General features: G+C 39.6%; 1 protein-coding gene across 1 annotated transcript in view; it reads left to right on the forward strand.

Annotated features, from left to right (window-relative positions):
• The first annotated feature begins 15,265 nt into the window (after positions 1–15,265).
• LOC138003696 (cytochrome b-245 heavy chain-like) overlaps positions 15,266–22,048 on the forward strand; it is a 43,112-nt gene continuing 36,329 nt past the window's right edge. The window contains exons 1-3 of the mRNA XM_068849899.1: positions 15,266–15,417; positions 16,725–16,842; positions 19,270–19,365. Coding sequence (XP_068706000.1) covers positions 16,798–16,842; positions 19,270–19,365 — 141 coding nt within the window. The 5' untranslated portion in view covers positions 15,266–15,417; positions 16,725–16,797. The remainder of the gene's footprint in view (positions 15,418–16,724; positions 16,843–19,269; positions 19,366–22,048) is intronic.

Below are 22,048 nucleotides of genomic sequence, written 5' to 3' on the forward strand. Positions count from 1 at the left end.
GGATGAGTTAAAAAGTGGATTTTTTTTTTTTTTTTTTTTAGTTTTTTTTTTTTTTCCTTTGCTCAGGAATGAATTCGAATTTTTATTTTTAACTGGAATAAATAACAATCATCTGTACTTTTTTGGACAGAAATAATCGATCTTTTGCTGGTTTGTTTGGCTTTAAAATGCGAGCGAACAAGAAGTTTTTTACTCCGCTTGCCTCGCTGTTTTTGCCTAATGTTTTTCGATGTGCCTCGACAGTGACAGTGAATTTTGTGCATTTGACTTTTTTGCACAAAAAACATTTTGCAATCGCAATGAGTAAAAAAAAAAAAGTAAATCGCACCAGCTTGTGTTTTCAGAAGTTGTTAGAGTGTTGTCACCAGTTTTTGTTTTTGGAGAAGTTTTGTTTAGAGCTTTGGTTGTTTGTTGTTTTGTTGGAGATCTTTTTTGTTTTGTCCTTTCTAGCCGATTCTGGTTCTAAGCCAAGCTGGCGTGTTTCAATGAAGTACATCAAAATGTAAATGATAAATCGTTTTCAGAGATAAAGTGGAATAAATAAATAAAGTACGATCTGTCACATCACGAGTATAGTACGTCTGTGATTTTCTGATTTTAGCGTGATTCCTATTCGCTGGCTTTTCAGTCTGAAATGGCTTCTTTCTTTTTTCGTTCGCTTGCTGAGGATTTGCTTGTTTTTTTTCAAACAAACTCTTGCGATTCAAGAAAAATAATTGCCTAACTAAATTGCCTAACTGGTGAATTGGACAGTAAGATTTCCGACTCATCGAAAAAAACCGATCATCACACTCATCCCTTCGTGATTTCGATCAGTCGGTTTTTCAGGTGAAATTAACCGTGGAATTCACTAGTTAGGAAGAAAATGACATAATTAAGCAATTTCGGGAAAACCAAAAGGCGGACAGTTCCAAAGCCTTTTATTTTCACTAATCCTATATCATCATTTGTTGTTGTTTTAGAAACAGAGCAATCCCGCGTTGTTTTTGGTTCGTGAAAATCATTCCGTGCCCTAAACAAATAACGCTGTGACTGGCGCTTTCGACCGAACAAAAAGCTCATTCCACTAAAACATTTTACTGATAATATAAATAAAAAAATACTTTTAGTTCTGTCCTGTAGCGATGATTTTCGTCCAGATCAAGATGACTTGCTAAAAGAAAAAAATGATAGCTTTTGGGCCGCGGTGGTTTCATTGTTTTTCACGGCAGTTTTAACACAAAAGCTCCACGGGAATCAAGCGGCATTGATTCACGCTTAGAAAATTTTTATTTAACCCAACTAACCAGTAAAAGGTTTACCTGCATTAGACCCAAACGTTTTTTACATAAACCTGCGGCAATCTTTACTTTTTCACTTTTAAAACCTGAAAAACATCGGTGGCTTTGCCATTTTTTTTTCGTCTTCTTTCTCAAGTATGGCGTGGAAAAATTTTTGACGTTTTTGCGGGTTTTTCTTGCACTAGCGAGTTCGACGATCACCAGAGCACTATAATAGCAGCAATGTTTTTTTTTTTTTTTTTTTTTTGACAAAGATGGATGAAGATCTTGCTACGTTTAATGATCAGATAATAATAATAAATAATAATATATATATATATATACGAATGCAAGTGAATCTTCACGCAGTGATAAATATCACAGCAATAACTACACAAGGTGTTGTGTACAGAGGCAAGCAGTCTTTTATCAAATCATATTATCTGAGCTATGGTGATGATGGAAACAAATTGGGTAAATTATACCATTCAAGGAATGACAAAAGTAAAGTCTCTGTAACATTGTTTTTTTTTTTTTACTTCTAAACTATTTTTAGGAGTACGTATTTGGGTACTTTGGGGGTACTCTATGGGGGGTACTCCATGTTTTGTCCTCAACCCATCCAAGTAAAAACTTACTAGTGTTAAGAACTGTAGCTAAAAAGAAACCCCACTACATTATTAATATATAAGACTGACTGACTACAAGAATAAGAAAAAACCTGCTTTTCAAGGTTGCTGTGTACAGTGTACACATGTATGTATACTATACAGAGTTACATGTAAATGAATAAAAGTTTTACAAGTGAAACAACTTTCATATGCGATGGAGAGAGTTTTATTCCTATTTCAACTTGATGTCTCAGACTGAAAAAGCTGAAAAAACGGCGGGCGATTTTTTCCGTGGGCACTGATTTCATTCCATCAATTAGTGCAAATCCTGTTAAAATTGCGGACCGTGCAAAAATGGACCCAGTAACTTTCCATATCATTGTAAAAACACGTTGAAAATTTCATTTTGTTGTTCGAGATACAAAGTGTGCAAATTTTATATTGTTATTGTATTAGTGTTAACTAAAAACGAAAAAAAGATTACCGCTACTGTTGGGTGTTTTGGAGCTCTGATTACAAATCCTGCAAACTAGTTTATATTTACTTATTACTTAGCGATAGCTTATTACCAGTTTAAATAAGGAGCGTATGTAAACCTCAAAATCCAAGCACCTGTTTAGGCCACAATCCAGCAAAAACGAATAGTACAATGAACTAATGGGAAACGCGAACTCGGAAACCAATCTCGAAACAGTTGCACGAGATATTATCCAGTGTAATAATCGTAGGGACACATACACTTCATGGTCGAGCTTGTTTTCGCACTTGGTCCCCAGTACCCTTTACTGCAGCCACAGTCATAACCGGTTGACCCTCCTCACATTTTCCATCGATACAAGGACTTGAGCTGCAACTCGTCGACATGGATGTCACAATTATGTCCTTTGAAATCCAGCTTGGCAGTCACAGTGGTAGGAGGCCATGGCCGGGAGGACTCACAGTCAAAGGAAAGTGGAGAGCAGTTTGTTGTGCACATAGCCAAAGCGTGAAACAAGGCAGTGAGGATCAATGCGTTTAGAAAGGTCTGCTAAAGGTGTTGTCATATCACCCCATGTGTATGTATACAAGACACAGAAAATGTAGAATAGCAAGTTAATAGTACGTGGTCTTTCATATTTAAGGGATAGAAAGTCTTTGTTGTTGTATTACAAGCTAGTGACCGTGTCAATGTAATCTTCAAGGGATTGTTTGTTCTTAAATGTATAATGAACGGAATGATATATGAAAGGAGATCACCTACTGGAAATGCAGATATGGGAATCAAGTAAAGCTATGATCCTCGCACTTATGGACGCAATTTTAGCAATTGCCGAGAGAAGCGATACCGGTGCGACGCTCTAACCAACTGGGCACGCTATGAAGGGGGCCACTGACGTTGGGAGCTGGTCATGTGTGGGTTCTACTATTTACGTGGGTTCTAACCCACAAAATGACCAGCTCCCAACGTCACCGGTATCGCGAGGTCACAGGTTCAAACCCCGTTAAATTCCTGAATTTTTCAGGCTTCTCTACGCAATTGCTAAAGTTGCGTCCATAACTGCGAGGGTCATAGCTTTACTTGATTTCATATCCGCAGTTAAGTATATGATTCATTTCATATATCACTTCGTTCATTGATTCATTCCTCACGGTAAAATTAGAAACCACAAATGACCAGCTCCCAACGTCAGTGGCTTCATCGCTTCGTTGGTTGGAGCATCGCACCGGTATCGCGAGGTCATGTGTTCAAACCCCTTTGAAGCCCTGAAGTTTTTAGGCTTCTCTACGCAATTGCTAAAATTGCGTCCATAACTGCGAGGATCATAGCTTTTGGTCGTGATGGTCGTGATGGCGGTTGGTCGCAGTTGTATTTGCTCCGCTTCAATTGCTTCGTTCATTGTGTCATCCGAGTACGTTCCTTTTTGGTTTTTGTCGTGTTTTAAGCGATGGTTAAGTTGCGATGAACATTGATGAAATGGATTTGTACCTTGCAATTTGCTCGTCATGGATGAAATCGACCCGCCATCTTGGATTACAATCCTCAACAAGGACGAATCGCTACTTTACTTCGCGAATACCCCACACACCAAACTCTATTTCTACTTTCAATGTATCTCGACTTCGGCTGGCAACCAGTGGTGACATCAATCCTAACCCTGGTCCTTATATTACATCGTTTACAACAAATTGCTTTCGGCAGCGCCATGAAATGCAACGACGTCGTAACCCTTGTAACCTCGTGCAATTGAGTGTGTTTCTGATCTTCATCTTAGAACATCGACAAACTAATCTGACTATGTCAGGATTGAAGTCAAGGGTGGAATTACCGACAAGGTTTGGCCTATCAATACTGTGGAAAGTCGAAGAACTTTTCCTTCTAAAGTTAAAAATTTGCATAATGCTGTTAACAAGAATAATCTCGTGCAGATTTGCATTACTTCGAACAGGAAACCTGTTATCTCCAACAAATCTACTTTATCGGCTCCGAAGCTTTGTTTGTTTGGCCTTCTGAATGTCGATCAGTCCGCAATAAGTATCTCTCTATCAAGGACTATGTTGTGGACAAGGATTTTGATATCTTTGCTATTACCGAGACCTGGCTCAACACTGGGGATTATGATAATTTAGTAATCGGAAGTCTTATCCCAAATGGCTATCGCTTTTTACACTCTGCTCGTGATGGAAGAGGTGGTGGCGTCGGATTGCTTTTCAAAAGTTCGCTGCCAGTTAAGCAGACATCAAAGGTGTATCTGGACACCTTCATTTCCTTTGAAGCCATCGAAAGTGAAGTTAAGGTTTTTTCGCAATCTGTTTCCATCCTTATCGTCTATCCTCCTCCACCGGCATCTGGAAACAATCTTTCAACTGAGTTTTTTTATGAATGAATTTTCGACGCTTTTAGAATCCTGTATCACTAAAACTGGTTCACTTGTAATCGCTAGTGATTTTAATTTTCATGTTGATGATACAACTGATACTGCGGCAGCTAATTTCCTGAGCTTATTGGAGTCATTTGATTTACAACAACATGTTCGTAGTTGCACCCACAGAGCTGGACATACTTTGGATCTGGTCATCACTCGTGATGCTGAATATATTTTAGATGCTATTTCAGTTGATGATTCCTCAGAGACATCGGATCATTACACTGTTTGTGCTGATCTTCGTTTTGTTAAGCCTAATTGGGAAAGGAAGTGTATTTGTGGTCGGAAATTAAAAGCCATCAACTTGGAGCATTTTCGACAAGATGTTGCAATGTCTCCTCTTTTGTTTGAATCATCCAATGATTTACTTACGCTGCTTCACTTGTATAATTCGGAGTTATCTAGTGTTTTGGATAAGCATACGCCATTAAAATCGCGCATGGCTACCATACGTCCCGCTGCTCCATGGTTTAGTGAGGAGATTAAACTGGAGAGAAGAGTTCGTCGCCGACTGGAAAGGAGATGGCGTAGGACTAGATTGCCCGAAGATCGTCTGCGTTTTATCACGGAACAAAATCGTATTGTCAATGAGCTATTACTCTCTGTCCGCTCACAATATTACACCAAGCTTATTGGTGATAATTGCCTTAATCACAGGAAACTGTTTGGCATTGTCGGTAAGTTGTTACATCGGAGTCCTGCACCGCAGTATCCATCTTGCTCTTCCGTGGCGGATCTTGCAAATACATTCATGGGCTTTTTTGGTGAGAAGATTATTACTATTCGACATGAACTGGAATCGAACCCTATGCAGGGAACTTATTTATTTAATGAAGTCACAGTAGCAACAACTAGACTCCATCGTTTGAGCTGCCCTTCATATTCGACCTTACTTCAGATTGTGCACCCTTTGGCATCAAAGTCTTGTGAACTTGACCCTGTCCCCTCTACATTACTCCTTGGTTGTCTTGATTTCCTTTGACCTGTGATCTGGAAAATTGTTAAGCTGTCTTTGGAGACCTCTGTCATGCCCACTGAACTTAAACAAGCTGTAATTCGTCCTTTGTTGAAAAAGCCGAGTCTTGATTATCAAGAATTTAAGCATCGCGCAGAATGCCTATTGTTCTCGGGACATTTACTTCCAGTTAAAAAAATGTTGTAGATCTGTCATATCGCGCGTCATTATGCATAAACGCTTAGAAAGAGCTTCGCTCATTGGTTGCCATGAACGCACAACGACGCTCGTTAACTCGATGAAGGCGGTAAACTTAACAATGAACGCAGAGCGCTATTGTCTTTTCTTTTGTTTCGCAAAACTGCACATAATAATTATGCGCATACTTCGTACGGAACATTTTATGACACGGTTTTACATTTTCCTTTATAGCATGGGCAATTTTTTACATTCGTTTTGTTTGGACAAAAGTTATAACTCACAAAGAATGATGAACTGTCAAATTATCTCTCCGCAATCGAAATAATTGTGTTCCGTGAAAATAAACACAACGTTCTATTTGTGAGTGTTTTGCGCTCGGAAGCTGCAGAGGTTGCATAACGAGCTTAATAGAAGAAAAAGATGCACCATTTGGAAAGATTGCGCTTAAAACTATTAAGTTATCTATTACCGTTACAGCGCTTTCTCTGAAAATCTTTTGTGCAGCTAATAGTTGATATCCATTGGTGCATTTCGATCCACCGGCACCCCTTTGTTCTGTCATTAGACTCAATAAATATTCCAGTTTCCTTCCTTTGCCCAAAATATTCGATCTGTTTTGAAGATGGAGAAACATAGTCGTCCACCTCAGGGCTATTATAAGTGCCTAGAAACTGGTGCGATTCCTCGTGACCGGATATTCTGCGACAGAAAACCTGACGTTCCCGGCATCTATCAAGCTGAGCGGATAGTTGCCAAAAAAATCCACAACGGAAAGCTTCTATTCATGGTACAGTGGCAAGGTTACTGTCCCAGCGAGAATACATGGGAGCCACAGGCTCACCTACCAGCTGAGCTGATAGAAACGTTTGAAAATCCAGACCCAAATCCAGTACGAGTAGAAGAAGCCAGAGAGCGGATCGGACTCGTGTTTGAAAGAGGAATGAAAGTTCCACTTCAACACGAGGAGTCGATCGAGATTCGCCATGATGTGGTCCGTTTCCTGTTCCCGAACCTACCAGTAAATGTGCAGCTGACACAAACAGACATCAGCGACCAAGAACTAGAAGACGCTGGCCTGGCCCCGTTCGTGGAACGGACAATCAACGCCAATGGAAGCCGATGCCGGATCGCGCAACTGACCTTCCGACTTTTGCTGACAAAGTCACCTTCCTTTTACCGCGATGGCAAGAAAGTGTCCCGTCCTGTCGAACGCCTTCGCGTTGTCTTCAGAAAAAAATACCTCACTGGGGCACACTGAAGGGTTCAAGCAAGGAAAAGAGAAAAAAACGGCTCTTTTAAGAGCCATCACATGAAGTAAAGTTTATCACCAGTCATTAAATCGTAATGAAAAACATCTTTCTTCCCCGCTTTTTATTTATCGCTGCCCCCACCCCGTCACCATTTTCCCTTTTCCCGCCATTTTGCCCGTTTCACATTGGACCAGCGTTCTTTCACGACTGTCACTTTCGGCCGATCTCTAACCTCACCTTCTTGTCCAAAGTCATTGAGAAAGTAGTGGCTATGCAGCTTGTTGACTACATTGACAACAATGGTCTGTGTGAAGTCTTTCAGTCTGCCTACCGTGCTCACCATAGCACCGAAACGGCTCTTCTTAGAGTCTACGATGACATTGCTATGTCCATCTGTTGTTTTGGTTCTACTAGAGCTGTCTGCTGCTTTTGATACAGTTGATCATTCTCTTCTCCTTGCCAGACTATCTACCCGTTTTGGCATTTGTGACGAGGCACTGGACTGGTTTCGTTCATATCTATCTGATCGCATTCAGTATGTCAGAATCCAAGATGTCTCTTCTGATGTGCATGCGTTACCTTATGGTGTACCTCAGGGTTCCGTGTTGGGCCCCTTGCTGTATTCTTTGTTCACTTCCCCTTTAGATGATATTCCAAGGTCTCATGGTCTATCTTGTCACTTTTATGCTGATAAAAGCTATATTTATCTTTTGAAACGTCATCGCCTGAGGATATGTCAACATGTAAATCTGCCCTTGAAGGTTGTGTTAAAGATATTGACCTTTGGATGTTAAATAACAAGCTGAAGCTGAACAGTGGGAAGACTGAAATTATTGTTTTTTCATCCTCCTATCGCCCACGTCCTGCGTTAAAAGACACTGTTGACTGTTCAACTACTGCTAAAAATATTGGGGTTATTTTTAATAACTCTCTATCGATGTTGCCGCACGTTACTTCGTTCTTTCATTTACGCAATATTTTTGAGATTCGCAAGTTTCTTTCTTACGATACATGTAAAACTCTAATTCATGCCTTTGTTACTGCAAGGATCGACTATTGTAACTCATTGCTCTACGGTCAGCCTAAATGTATCTTGAAACGTTTACAGAGTTTCCTAAATAGTGCTGCTAGGCTTATTCACCATACTAGTAGATATGAGCATGTTACGCCGTTGCTTATCCAACTTCATTGGCTACCAATTGAACAAAGAATAACTTTCAAAATTGCAGTAATTACATTTAAGGCGCTTCATGGTGCTGCACCTAGCTGTATCACTGATCTCTTCAAGCCTTATACACCTGGTAGACTTCTTAGATCCTCCAATCAATTTTTACTTTCTACATCTAAATGTAATCTTAAAACTTATGGTGGCCGGTCTTTTACTATTGCCCACCTTCTGTTTGGAATGCACTTCCATTCGAACTTAGATCTTGTAATTCCCTTTCTTCTTTTAAATCTAAGCTCAAGACTTGGCTTTTTAAAATTGGTTATGATATTGTATAGAATGATGATGTTTTTATAGGATGACAATGTAGTTTTGTAGTTTTGTAGGTTTAGGATTTTGTTGTTATTTTTATTATGTAAAGCGCTTTTGGACCATTGGGAATAAGCGCTCTATAAATACTGTATATTATTATTATTAATAAAAAAAATGGTAACGTGAAATTCCTTTAATTATTGATAAAATTATCGTTATATCACAAAAAAGATGATTTTGAGCAGAAAAGACCTTTATCCAGGCGATTTACCATCTTGAACTTGAAAAACGTTGAGCCGACCTTTTTCCAAATGCAATCCACTAAAATCTTGTCCATTCGTGTCAATCCATGCTTCTCTTTTCTTTTGCTGTATTTCTTTATGTTGTTCAATAGTTTTACGTGGTTATTACAATGTATTTTTTGGGCAATTTGTGTGTCATTAAATTACAACATTTTGCGTGACATACCGGTAGTCCTTTAAAATTTGGGTGAAGTAGCAACTCTCCTAATGTGTAATGTGAATGGCTCGCTACCCGTGCCGAAGACAAAAGAGTAAACAATAGGCAAGTGTCACGTTAGCGTGATTTGACTACAACTATGGGAATTTAGTTTTTTTCGTTTCTTATTTAAATTTTGTATTTCCAGCGGGGTAAAACTAACAATAGCTCTAATTAGCATGAGACAATCAAAACCTGAAGTATTCTGGGACTTGTAGTCAAATGGCGTCATCATGAAATGTCCTATTGAAATAATGACTTAGATCTAAAACAAATAGAAGCTGCTTACAATACCAAAGAATAGCAGGTTGCAAGAGCTGCTACATTACTGATTTCCTCTACTAAAGCTTGGATCAAACCTTAAACGCCTCGTAATATATTGTACAGCTTTAAAACACAACACCTTCCTCTCAAGGTGGCTCAAACCACTTGCAACACTTGACACTACAACCCTTTATCACTTAACAGCGATGTTATGGTACCATATCAAACACGTAACAAGTTACCGTGGCACCAGGAAGCCCTGCAAAAACACCCCATATTTTGGCTTTAGTTGCTCATATCTAAAAAACAAACTCTGAAATGAAATCTGCATGCCAGAATGAAACTTTGTGCAACGTTTAAAAATTCTGTGGAGCGGATTCAGAGCCATCTTAAATAATCGAAAATTGAAGGTAGCTCTGAATCCGCTTCACATAATTTTTTTTAACTTTGCAGAGAGTTTTATCTTGGCCTGCTGATCACTTTTGTGCATAAAAAAATTGGAGTCACAAAGTTCGTTTTTCAGATATGAGCAACTAAGGTCAAAATATAGGGTGTTTTTGTAAGGCTTTCCTGTTGCTATGGTAACTTGTTACGTTTTAAAAATGACTGCGTCTTGTTTAGCAATAATTGGTGTTTCACATGGTGCCATAACATTGCTGTTCCGTGATAAAGTGTTGTAGTGTCAATCCTTCTAATAACAAGGTCTCTTGAAAGTGTTGAAACTGGTTTTAGCCACCTTACGTTTGTCTAAAGCAGATGACACACGGTTCAACGTCCTGCAACATTTGTAGCTCAACAAATGTTGAACGATGTCGCACAGACGTGTTGAACGGAATAGAGCTTGTCTCTATTTTCGTTCAAAAACGTTCAACGTGTTGAATGGAATATTCCAACATTCAACATGGCATGATACACTGTTCAACATTTGTTGATCAAGAAATGTTGAACCGTGCGTCATCGGCTTATGTGAAAGAAAGCTTGTCGCATTATCGAAAACACCAAAAACATTATTTTAAGCGTGGTTAAAACTAACTTAATTTGCTTCAATCATTAATTATATTCTCTGTCTACCGAGATGCACCGCGCGCAGACATGGAGGTTTCGTATGATATGAAATCTCCATTTCTCCGTCCGTGTTTTTCCTTCTTTAAATCATTCGTTATCGGAGAAATCCATCGGAAGTTTTTCTTACTTAGTGCCTCTCATTACAGCTACACTATCATAGTTTATTAGGGACGAAATATGTTGTCTTTAAGTGCAATTCGCAAGCGTTTCAACGTGGGTTGGAGGATTAAGCAGTTATACCGGCAATCAATTCAAAGAAATGACCTGAGCTGCTAAATGCAGTATATGTACGGAAATTTGAGTTCGAGATCACTGAGAGCCGAAATCGATTCACTGGGATAGCCGAGCGACATTTATAATCTCGTTAGTTGGATATTTAGTTATCTTATTTCGAGACTTGCTTGGAATTCTAATTATTGTTTCACATAAAATTTCTTAAAAGCATCCCTGAAAACATTCCAGCATTGAACGAACCCAAGTTGTTGTGTGACTGTTAACGGTAACGTTTGCAGCAGAGCCTAAGGCCCGTTTCAAACGTCCAACTTTACATGTGCCGAATCTAATGTAAATAAGCGAAGGCAATAAATTTTTCTCATTTGCATTAGATTCGGCACATGATACGTTCGACGTTTGAAACGGGCCTTAGTGAACAAATTTGCCAGGAAGAGTATATTCAATGAATATACGTACTCTTTTTTCAAATTGTCAAAGACAAGACAAACAAATACTTTTACCAACAACGAAGATCAGTATTGAATGTACTTTATTGAAATTTGTTTTGTACAAATTTATTGCGACGTGAGCCGCGGAAAGGTGACAAAATCAACTCCAAATACCCGATAACATGTTACTAGTCCAATAATTGAAAGCTAACCGTTTTAAAATGGGTTCTTAGACTTAAATACTGTTTATCAGCGCTATTTGTAGCCAGTCTGCAGTCTGCAAATGTCAGACACCGATCTGATGGTCTCCTTTGCAGCCACTCGGGCCGAAGTCATGCAACACTCCTCGTCCCCACGCGGCTGCTTCAAACCAACGTACGTTCCTTTTTCAGAATGAACAAATCACAGTATAGCTTTCTTTTTCTTGTGGATGTTCGCGCCAAAAAATCTCCACAAATCACCTGGCTCCTTTTATTCGCATATCTTTGATTCAAAGCGAAGTTAATATTTTTAAAGCAACTTTATATTAAAGCAGTTGCAGGAAATTCTGAAAAAATCCAGGTTTAGGTGGGACTGGATTTTTTTCAGGCACAAACTGCGATTATCACTTCCGCTTAGAAGGACAAAACCCACAGTCAGTTCTTTAATAAAATGGCGGATCTTGAAGAGGCATTCAGTCTTGTAGCAACAAATTTCGGTATACCGGCTTTAAATTCGCATCACAAGTTTTCAATATCAAAGTTAATTGAAGGGCAAAAGGATATTTTTATTAATTTGCCAACTGGCTTCGGAAAATTTCTGATATTTCAAGCCTTATACGTTACCGTTAGTTAAGACCATCTAAGGAAACAAGAAGGCCACATCTCTGTTGTTGTGTCGCCACTGCAAAGTCTAGGGTACCCGGTCGTTTCGCCAATATTTAACTCCAAAGAATTGTTGATAAGTTGGATAACTTTTTTTACTTTTGACACCCCTCTTTTTTTGTTCTTATGAGGTATCTGAAGTATGCATGCATTCTGTAGTGGCTTTAAGGCTTCAAAGTAGGAAACTAAGATTCTTGAGGTCAGGGGTGTGTCTTTGAAACACTGATGCTGATGATCATGAATATTAGGTAGAGACCTAGTAATTGGGATGTTGACAATGTCCTCAGCGTTAGGTTGTCTGACATTTAGAGAATTTCAAGACTCTCGGTTTTCAACCTATCAATGACGAATATCAGGAACATGTAATAGTAAGAGCCAGGGATTGTGAACTGCAAGGAACTCAGTTGTGGTTATGTTCTTTATTGTCTTGGCTTTCCTCCAAGTTTGTTATAAGTGCAGAGCCACACTTAATAGCATTTTATTAAGAAATAATAACCTGCAAGCGAAAAATACAACAATAGTGTGTAAGGATAAAAAAAAAAAAAAGAAAAGAAAAAAGAAATATCACATGTATATTCTATGAGTTTAAAAAAATTGGGTTCTGTCTTAACATTCTCTCGTAGAACAAAGCCACGTGTGGATACTCGATCAGAGAAAGGTTAAATCTCGGCTGTGCTGTAGCTCCTGCTGCAAACGTCAATAATGGGAAAAGTGTCTTTGTTGCAGAAAGGAAAGGTCTATTGGCAAATTTGATATAAAACTTAAGCAGGACCATTTTGCCTTCTGAGTATAGTAATGTTCTCTAATTTAATCATCCCTTCTGAGCCCTCTGACCAGCGTCTGATAAACAATGTGTACACAATATTACATCAGTATACCTCAGCAGCTTTGCTTTTTAGTAGAATCCCCGTTACAGCTGCAGTTGCGTCCATTTCTCGATTTAGTTGCTTTAGCAGCAGTGATCTTACAAGTGCAATACTTCCAAACCAAGTGCATTGTTTGGTTCTTCGGTTGACAGCAGTACTCAAAAGGAACGCATAAAATAGTGGCGCTCTTTGTTGCCATTCTTCACTCAACTTTTTAAGATCACAATTTTGTAAGTCGACTTTGCTTGTTTTTCTTAGCAATGTCACCTTACTTTTGGCACACAATCCTGCAACTTCCTTTGACACAGCTTTTATCACAGGAGTTCGCACTGCTGGGCAGTTCATGACAGCCTTAGCGATCTGGGAAGGGATTCCGTGAGCCAATGCCTTACGCCAACACTCTGAAAGCTGCCAACCAGGGTTTTCTTCACGTTTTTACTCGGAAAATGTACCAGTAATTTTACGGAGGTAGTGGTACGATCGGGGCATTCAGGTGTCAACATAGGAGAATCCTTTAGCGCGTGGCCTCTTACATTATCACCTTCGTCCGACAAGACTGCCAGAACCAGCATTTAGATTCTCGGTAGGAATAGGTGAAACTCTGCGAATAACAAATGCTTGTCTACCTGGTTACACAGGAGTCGAATAAGAGAACGGTGTTGGATGAGAAGTGCAAGCTGCAGGATCAAGGTAAAAATGTGAAGCCTCGGAGAACCGAAGACACTTGGAAGAACTAACTGACTCATCTCCAACGGTGATCGTTTCTTGTTCTTCTCTGTCTTGTTTCCGTGCTGTCGGCGTGCGCAGTGGTGAGGGCACTCGCCTCCTACCAATGTGACCCGGGTTCGATTCCCAGACTCGGCGTCATATGCGGGTTGAGTTTATTGGTTCTCTAATCTGCACCGAGAGGTTTTCTCCGGGTACTCCGGTTTCCCCTCTCCTCAAAAACCAACATTTTACTTGCTTTGCTTTCATTGTTAATTTCAGTTTACAGTGTCCCCAATTAGTGCTTCAGTGCTAGAACGACTAGTCACTTAAATAAATTTCCTTCCCTTTCCTTTTTTCTTTTCCCTTAGCAAATCTCTATTTTTAAAGGTATTATTGAGTTTTTGTTTGACTTCCTGAAGTTTCTTTGCTGCCCTGTCATACTTTGTCAACCACTAAAAACACTGTCAGCAAACAGAAAATTGCTGTCCAAGGAGTATTTATCGACTTTGGCTTCCGGGCTATCCCGGACGATTCAATGATCCAAGCTAAATCAACTGACGATTTTCCAAATATTTAAATATTTGTTTTGCTTGATCAACAAAGCAAACAGTTGGTAACGCTTTCCGCGATTTTCTTTGGAGTTTCTTCCATTACACGCTCCCAGGGTTTTCCCGCGAAAGAAGACAGCTTTACAGAAAGCTACGCTGTGATTGGTCCAGCGTATACAATAACAAGTCGGTGATTTGTCTAAGTAAAACTATGGAAAACAATGGGAAAGGAATGTATGTCGGTTTGAAGCAGCCGTGTGGGGACGAGGAAAGTTGCGTGAATTTGGCCCGAGCGGCTGCAAAGGAGACTACGAATCTGGCAAACCGCGCTCCATGGGTCTAGGTGCTTCTTCAAATCCTATAAATCATGCGCGACCACCCCACCCTGTCGAGAAATTAAGAACCACGGCTCTTGTCGTCAAGAAACAGATTCATGCTTTTACAGTTATTTTTACACGTTGTGTGACTGAAATAAACTCTCAGTCCACATTTATGAAAGTGGGTTCTACTTTTGTCAGAAAAGACGCTCGTTCTTGAAGCTAAGGAAGCTGCAAATGGCAAGGGTTTGCGGAGATTACGTCACTAAAGCAACCTAACCACGACACAAGAATTTCCGGTTCATCCGAATCTCCTTGAGGTGAAGGCAAACATTCGCTTTTAAAAGCAACATTCAGCACTGATCAGTCATCATTGCCATAGCTTTTCGACTTATGATCAGTTTATTCATAAAAGAAAAATTCTCCTTTTTCAACTGAGAACGAAAAACCGTTGATTGGATGAGTTGTTTTCCTTTGTTTTTTTCGATGTTATGACCTCATTTAATCGTCGATAAAATCTGTCAAGAACTTCCCAAACGATAACTAAAAAACTCATCGTTATTTTAAATGCTGCTGGTACATGATCGGCAGCTCGTCAACGTTTTGATATTAGGGACTTTAAGGTCAACGACAACGCCACAAACAAGAATATCATTGGTTAAAGGACATGCGGTACCCATTTTTTGCGGTATTCTGCACAACGACTGTGTGTAATCACCAAATTTGAGGTTTTAACTACTTGACCGTACAAATGCAAATCTTTCATTCTATATTTTTACTCTGGAACCGCTCGTACCAATATATTTTTAGGATACTCGCCCACATTGAACGACGCGAACGCGATGGAATAATCGTGAAACACGACGGAGAAGAGTTATATTTTGAGGTGATGTTTATATCGATGTTGCCGGTATTAAAATGACGGAAAATGGGGTAATTAGACCCTGCTTGCACTCGGTTCTTTCGTGAGGTGAGTACTCCAATCACATTTCGATTAACGAGGAAAGCTAACCATTGTGTTTTTATCTTTAACGTATTTAATTGAAATAGGTACATATAACAATACGAGTACCGTTTAAAAAAATGAGTGCTTATACTCTGTTTTCCAGGGGTTTTTAGTGCGTAACCCAGACTTGTACATTATTTATAACACATCTTTGAAATGGGTTCCCAAAACATCTTGGCCATTTAGAAGTATTAAAATGTTGACCAACCTCCCTGCATTTAGACATTTTTATCTCAAAAGTTTCGTTTTCGCTGAAAATGAAAACGTACCGAGGTCTTCGTAACTGAGTTTGTTTTTATTGGAATTGAATTTTTTTTTACTAAGGTATGGCAAAGGTATAAATGTTCCAATTATTTTTCTGAAATGCCTCCCGCTACGTTGGTATTTCTAGGAGATAAGCGGCGTCCCGCCCCATGAGCAGTTTACATTGAGCGTGGGCACTTAGTAGTCCACTTATGGTAAATGACGTCACTCAGGCAGGTCGGGTTTGGATATGATGCAGTCGGATATGAAACAGAAACAGTCAATACAGCCCGCCGGTTTTGTCTTAACACACCTTTCGTACATCATTCTGGTGTATTTTAAGCCGACGAGACACGTTTCAACATTTGTTGATCAACAAATGTTGCAGCTCTTGTTCAACAAATGTGTGTCGTGTCATGTTGAATGTTAAAATATGCCATTCAACACGTTGAATGTTGTTCAGCGATGTTGAACGAAAATAGAGACCAGTTCTATTCTGTTCAATACCTTTGTGCAACATTGTTCAACATTTGTTGAGCAACAAATGTTGAACCGTGTATCATCGGCTTTAGAACCAAAAAAACACGACGATTTGAGAATCGACAGACTCGAGCCCCTTTAGTCAGTTTGCCGGGTCACATGTTTCACTGCTCCTAAACTGTTAAATATAACAGTCTAATTTGATGAAAAGACCCCTAAATTTGAAATGGTTCAGCGCTTATCGGGATCAACGCTTCTTTAACGCCTCAAAGTTCTTCTCGTCTCGTAAAAAAATTCAAAGCCAACAACGCATGAGTTGCTCATAATAAAAACAAGGAACAAGGAACTTTGTGACGTCAATTAAATCTTAAGCAAAGACTTATTTTTAGACATTTGAACTGTTAGTGTCTTTTTTTGCGTAATATCTGGGATACAGGCGGTTGTCATTGAGGTTTATTCTACATTCACAACTGTTTTGGACTAAAAGTAGTTACTTATGAGATTGCGTGACAAGACCGGAAACATGATGCATGACATTCACTTTCTAGGTTGCAGTTCCAGGGGAAATCAGCGTTTAAGCTTCGTGATCCGCCAAAGTTTTATCAGGAGTACGGTTTTATCATGCCCAAATTCGCAGTGAACGAGTTGGCAAGATATATTGTTATAGTAAGTATAACGTTGATGACTGCAGAAACCCTACAGTGCTTTTTACTCGTAAACGGGTTACGTAAAACTTAAAGTTCCCCAGCGTTTGACGACTTATTTGTGACAAGTTCGGTTCAGTTTAGGGTTTTGTTTGGATTTACGGCCTTTTTAAGATTTGAGATTTCTTTTCAGCCGAAGGGAAAAGAAGGCCAGAACTGGATTAAATTTGTATTGTCTAGGCCGACTTCAGTCGACTGGCTGACCGTACGGTAAATTTAACACTGACGGTGACATTTGACAACGAAATCTCTTTTTCAGTAAACGGGGATTTGTGATGACTATTTACAAGGTTATGAAGAAAATTCAACAGCCATTCGAATCACGATTCTAACGAACGAATGAAAATTGAATGCGAAATTATTTGCATGATAATTTCGGTAGATGAGAGAGGTGCGTTACTAATGAAGAGACTACAAGAACCACTCCAAAAAGGTGGAAAGTCACTGATGAACTGTGAAAAGAAGACCTCTGCGTCGGTACCTTGCTTTACCTCATCTGTGTTGCCTGGTATTTTTCTGCTCGATGCAGAAGCTCAAAAGGTCAATTACAAAAAGAATTATTACTACTCGACGAAACATTGGAAGCTGTAGCCGCATGAAAAGTGTTGTTTTGTTACATAAGTAAATAATTGACAATGATGTAGGCTTTAAAGCTTCGCAGCGTTTCATCCGTAGTGGTACGGCCGAAATAGTGGCACGACTAAAGCATTGAAGCGTCAAATCAATTCCGTCGAAAAAAATGGGATAATATCAAGTTGTAAATTAATCCAAGTTGTAAATTAATCCAAAGAACTAACTTTTTCAAATACATGTAATACAGAAATTACTGGTAAGCTACAACAGTAGCATGCCGTTTTGAACCCAAGAGTTACAGCCGTGCAGCACGGCAGGGTTCTGCCGTGCTAAGCAGTTGGGTCGATTTTAAGTCAACTTTCGGAGCTGAATTGTTTAACGTCGCGCTGCTGTCGTACTTGAGTTGAGCTAACTTGCTTCAGTTTGTCGCGGCCAAGAGTGGGACAGAACAGGGAGAAAACGGCGCCAGAACAATGTATCTTCTAAATTTCTTGTGTATGGCTATTTCAGCAAGTTTCAGGCTTATTTTTCTGAAAAGCGTGTCTTTATTGAAAATGACTCAGATTTTGATGACTTTTTTTCAGCTTTATTGACTGGTAAACTGAATTCTTTGTCAGTCCTCGTGGGCTTTAGGGTAGAAAGAATTTCACGGTGATGAATTTTACGGGAACCCTAGGTCCCATCACCTTTCTTTTCGCAGCAGAATAATCTTCCATAGGAACTTCGCTGAAGGCGAAGAAATTTCATAAATCGCTGTCATTCTGACGGCAGAATTTCTTTTTCGGAGGAGAATTTGCTATGAGGGAAAGAAACTGAAATATCGATAGCTACATATATCATCCCTTTATGTGATTTGTTTCAGTTTCCGAATTTCCTTTGGGCGAAAAAAGAATGGGCGTATATTGGACTTAAGGCTTACAGCAATACTTGAAAAGATATTTATAGATCAAGCTATTCGAATTATATGCTAACTATACTCTAAATTATTCAAATATACGATATTTCATTATTCACTGTCACGGATCAAACGTTTTTATGATCTTCAAAACTCATGAGCCTATCAGCCTATCAAAACATCGACAAAACGTCACGTGTATGAACCTTTATACCTGGCGGCTTTGATTTCAGACCCAGGGGAGTGCGGGGCTGAATGTGCAAGCAATGGATTTATCGCTTATTCTGAAATGAAACGATCTTTATATGAAGGTCACTTGTGATCGTTATGAAATGGTCCTAATCATTTTCATCGAAATTATTTCAGCCATTACAAACGTCTGGGCGGATACTCATCCTCCTTCCAAACTTCTTCAACAAATTTTGTCAACCAAAAAATTGAACGACTCGGCCTTCATGTTTAATAACAACGTTCCTATCTAGATTTCGGATTTTGTCCCGTTCCACGTCGAACCCTGCTTCTTCGTTAGCTGCTTGTTTGTTCAGCCTTGCATTTTGCCACTGTGCGAAAATATGGAAAAAACAATTTGTGACATATCGTGTTGATTTTGGAAAGGATTTTTCCAACAAGGCTTTTTTTTCTTCAAGCCGTTCAAAAAACTCGCAGAACGTCTTTTATCGGGTCTAAAAACACTCGCCTCGTGTTTTCAAGTTAAACCCGCTAAAACACTGCCGTTCGTCTTTTAAACATTACATCACCATCATTTTATTTGCCTGCTATTTGTCCGTTCAAAGGAAAAAAAAGCTCATTACTGGTGTCATTCCGCGGTAAAGCCAGCCTATTCAACTCTACATCACGCCTCCCTGCGGTCAGTTTTGTTCAGACGTTTGAGTTTCCACTAGTTGTGTCTTTTGTTTATAGATCGCATGGATGGCTATTAACATCTACTTGTTTGCCAGTAATTTTATTGAACTGAACACGGGCGCACGAAACATCTACTTAAGGGTCATTGTCAAGGTAAGCAAGCACATGATTTCATTAAGTTTGTTGGCAAGCTCGTTCATCCATGACCATCGTCATCATCATCCTCATCATCATTATCGTCATCGTTATCGCTATCATCATCGTAATCATCTTTATCGTCATCGTCATCACAACCATCATCATCATCATCGTCGTCATCATCGTTATCGTCAGCGTTATCACAATCATCATCATCATCATCATCATCATCATCTTTATCGTCATCGTCATCACAACCATCATCATCACCATTATCATCATCGTCGTCATCATCGTTATCGTCATCGTTATCACTATCTTCATCATCAGCATCAGCATTATCATCATCGTCATCACCATCATCACCACAACCATCATCGTAGTCACATTTATTTCTTTACTGGCATTTAAAGAGTTATATAAAATAATGTCAACGCCAAGACTCGAGGTAGGACTCCAGCAAAGTCTTCTTTATTGTAATTATAGTTTTTTCTCTTTTTTGCTGCACAACCATAGCCATCATTCAATCAAGTGCAAACATGCATCCTGTAACTATCTTTTGGATTACATGATTATGAGCATAAATGATTAACAACTTTTGCCTTATCACAGTCTTATTACACTTACCGTGCGTTCACGCAAACCTGGGCCACCCAGATAATGAAAACCAATCAGAGAGCTGAACTGAAACAATAAATTCCAACATTTTCAGATCCAGCGAATCAAAATGTTTGGTACAAAACAATGAAATCGCAACTTGTTCGTTGACCGATAATGCTTACGCGACTATGGGGTCTGGACCCACCGCTTTCCATTCTGTTTGCGGATATGAGGGTTCCCGTGATCACGCGCGATCGTGATGTGGACCATGTGGTCGAAAAGAAAAATAGAATGTTGTTGTTGCGTTTAACACAAGCTTGATATTGGTCTAACCAGGGTCGGTTACTGAAAATGTCAAGCTCCATATGGTCATTCGCTGTTCATTTGGCGCGCGCTAGTATCCATTGTCCACGGGAATTTTCGCATCGCTCTGAAACGCACCTTTCTTGGGTCTATCGAAATATATAAACTTCTAAAAGGCACAACTACTCTTTTCAACCATCACTGTTAAATTAACGGGGTTTTACCCGGAATTAGAAATATCTAAAGTTACGTTGTTTACAGTGTTATTTTGCTTTTATTTTGATTTTCTTCTATTTCTTTTGCTGAAAAGTTCCAAAACTTTGACATTACATAACATTTGTCCAGAGGAATCTTCTGAAGGCCAAAAAAAAAAAGGGTTACAAAAAGAGTTTCGTCGCTTTTATGTCCATATAAAAGGCAAAAAAAGGAGTACGAATCTGGTGACAGTTAAGTCAACAATCACTCATTTCACACAAAGCCGTTGCTTTACTAAGCAGATACAAAAGGTACCTTGATAGTTTTTTTACAGTCTCTTCCCATGTTCACCTGAGGAACTGCTTCTTCAAGTAACGCCTGGTTTACACTGCGACATAAGCATAAGTATAAACATAAGCATAACCATAACTACGTTCACACATGTTGCATAACAAGCGCAGTTAGTTCCAGGAAAAAACTTGCTGGAGAATGGGACGAGCAACGTTTCCAAAATGACGCAGAAAGAAGAAATTCTTCTCCTACTACTACTCATTTTGCTTCATAGAAGAAGACGACGGCGACGGGAAATCAGACTGAAGAGGTCCTGTTAGGAAAGGACCAACGCCAACTTAGGCACTATTAACTTGAATATCCATTGCTATCAAAAACAGCAGACACCTTGGTCTTATGCTTATGTTTATTTTGCACCCGGTTTACACAGTTATAAACGTGACTTAAGCATAAGCATGAGCATAAGAAAATGGAAACGATTCGTTTTTTTTTATGCTTATGCTTATGTCACTCCCGGTTTGCACAGCTTTCGCTTCTGCTTATGTTTATGCTTATGCTTATGCTTATGTCACAGTGTAAACCAGGCTTAACGATTCTCTGCGGCAAAACATCCTTTCGTTCCGTCAACATCCGAAGGCAGCGCCATTACGATCTTATCAAACAACGCGATCGAACTTTCCTCTCGCAGACCCGTACACCGTAATCCGTAATTTTTCAAAGACAGCCGATCCATTTCGGTGCTCGTTACACCCAAACGCTGATTCTTACCGGACTTAACAGTCTTTGGACGAAGATCTCAGACTTTTTCAACGACAGTCAATGTGATTTCCCGCCAGAAAAACGCGGCTTGCGAAATGCAACGCTGGCCATGCGATATCCCGCCAAGGAAACTTGCCCGAACACCCCTGTCCCCAGAGGCCGTCTTTCCTCCCCACTTCCACCCCGACAATCTGTACGGTCGGGCGTACTCTAACGTCACAACTAAAATTTGTTGCATATCGATAGATTTCCCAAAATGTTTTACCCATGGTGGTCCGCTGGCGGGCTTTGTGCGCCTGAGCTCTGCTATTAACATTTGACAAAAACATCATCTCAATGGTTCCGCCCTCAACGCTTAGTTAGTTATGCAGACTCTTTTTTACTCAATCGCTGTCACCCATGTGGAATATGATGTTTACCCTTTTCTCATCACAATACAATACAATACATACTTAATTGACCGCTCCCCATCGGGGCTTTTCAGGGCCAATGAAACACAACGAAACGACGGAACAGAACGACAACAACTGTTAAGAATCTCAACTGGCTG

The sequence above is a fragment of the Montipora foliosa genome, chromosome 5 (assembly GCF_036669935.1).
Source record: "Montipora foliosa isolate CH-2021 chromosome 5, ASM3666993v2, whole genome shotgun sequence".
Taxonomy (NCBI): Eukaryota; Metazoa; Cnidaria; class Anthozoa; order Scleractinia; family Acroporidae; genus Montipora; species Montipora foliosa.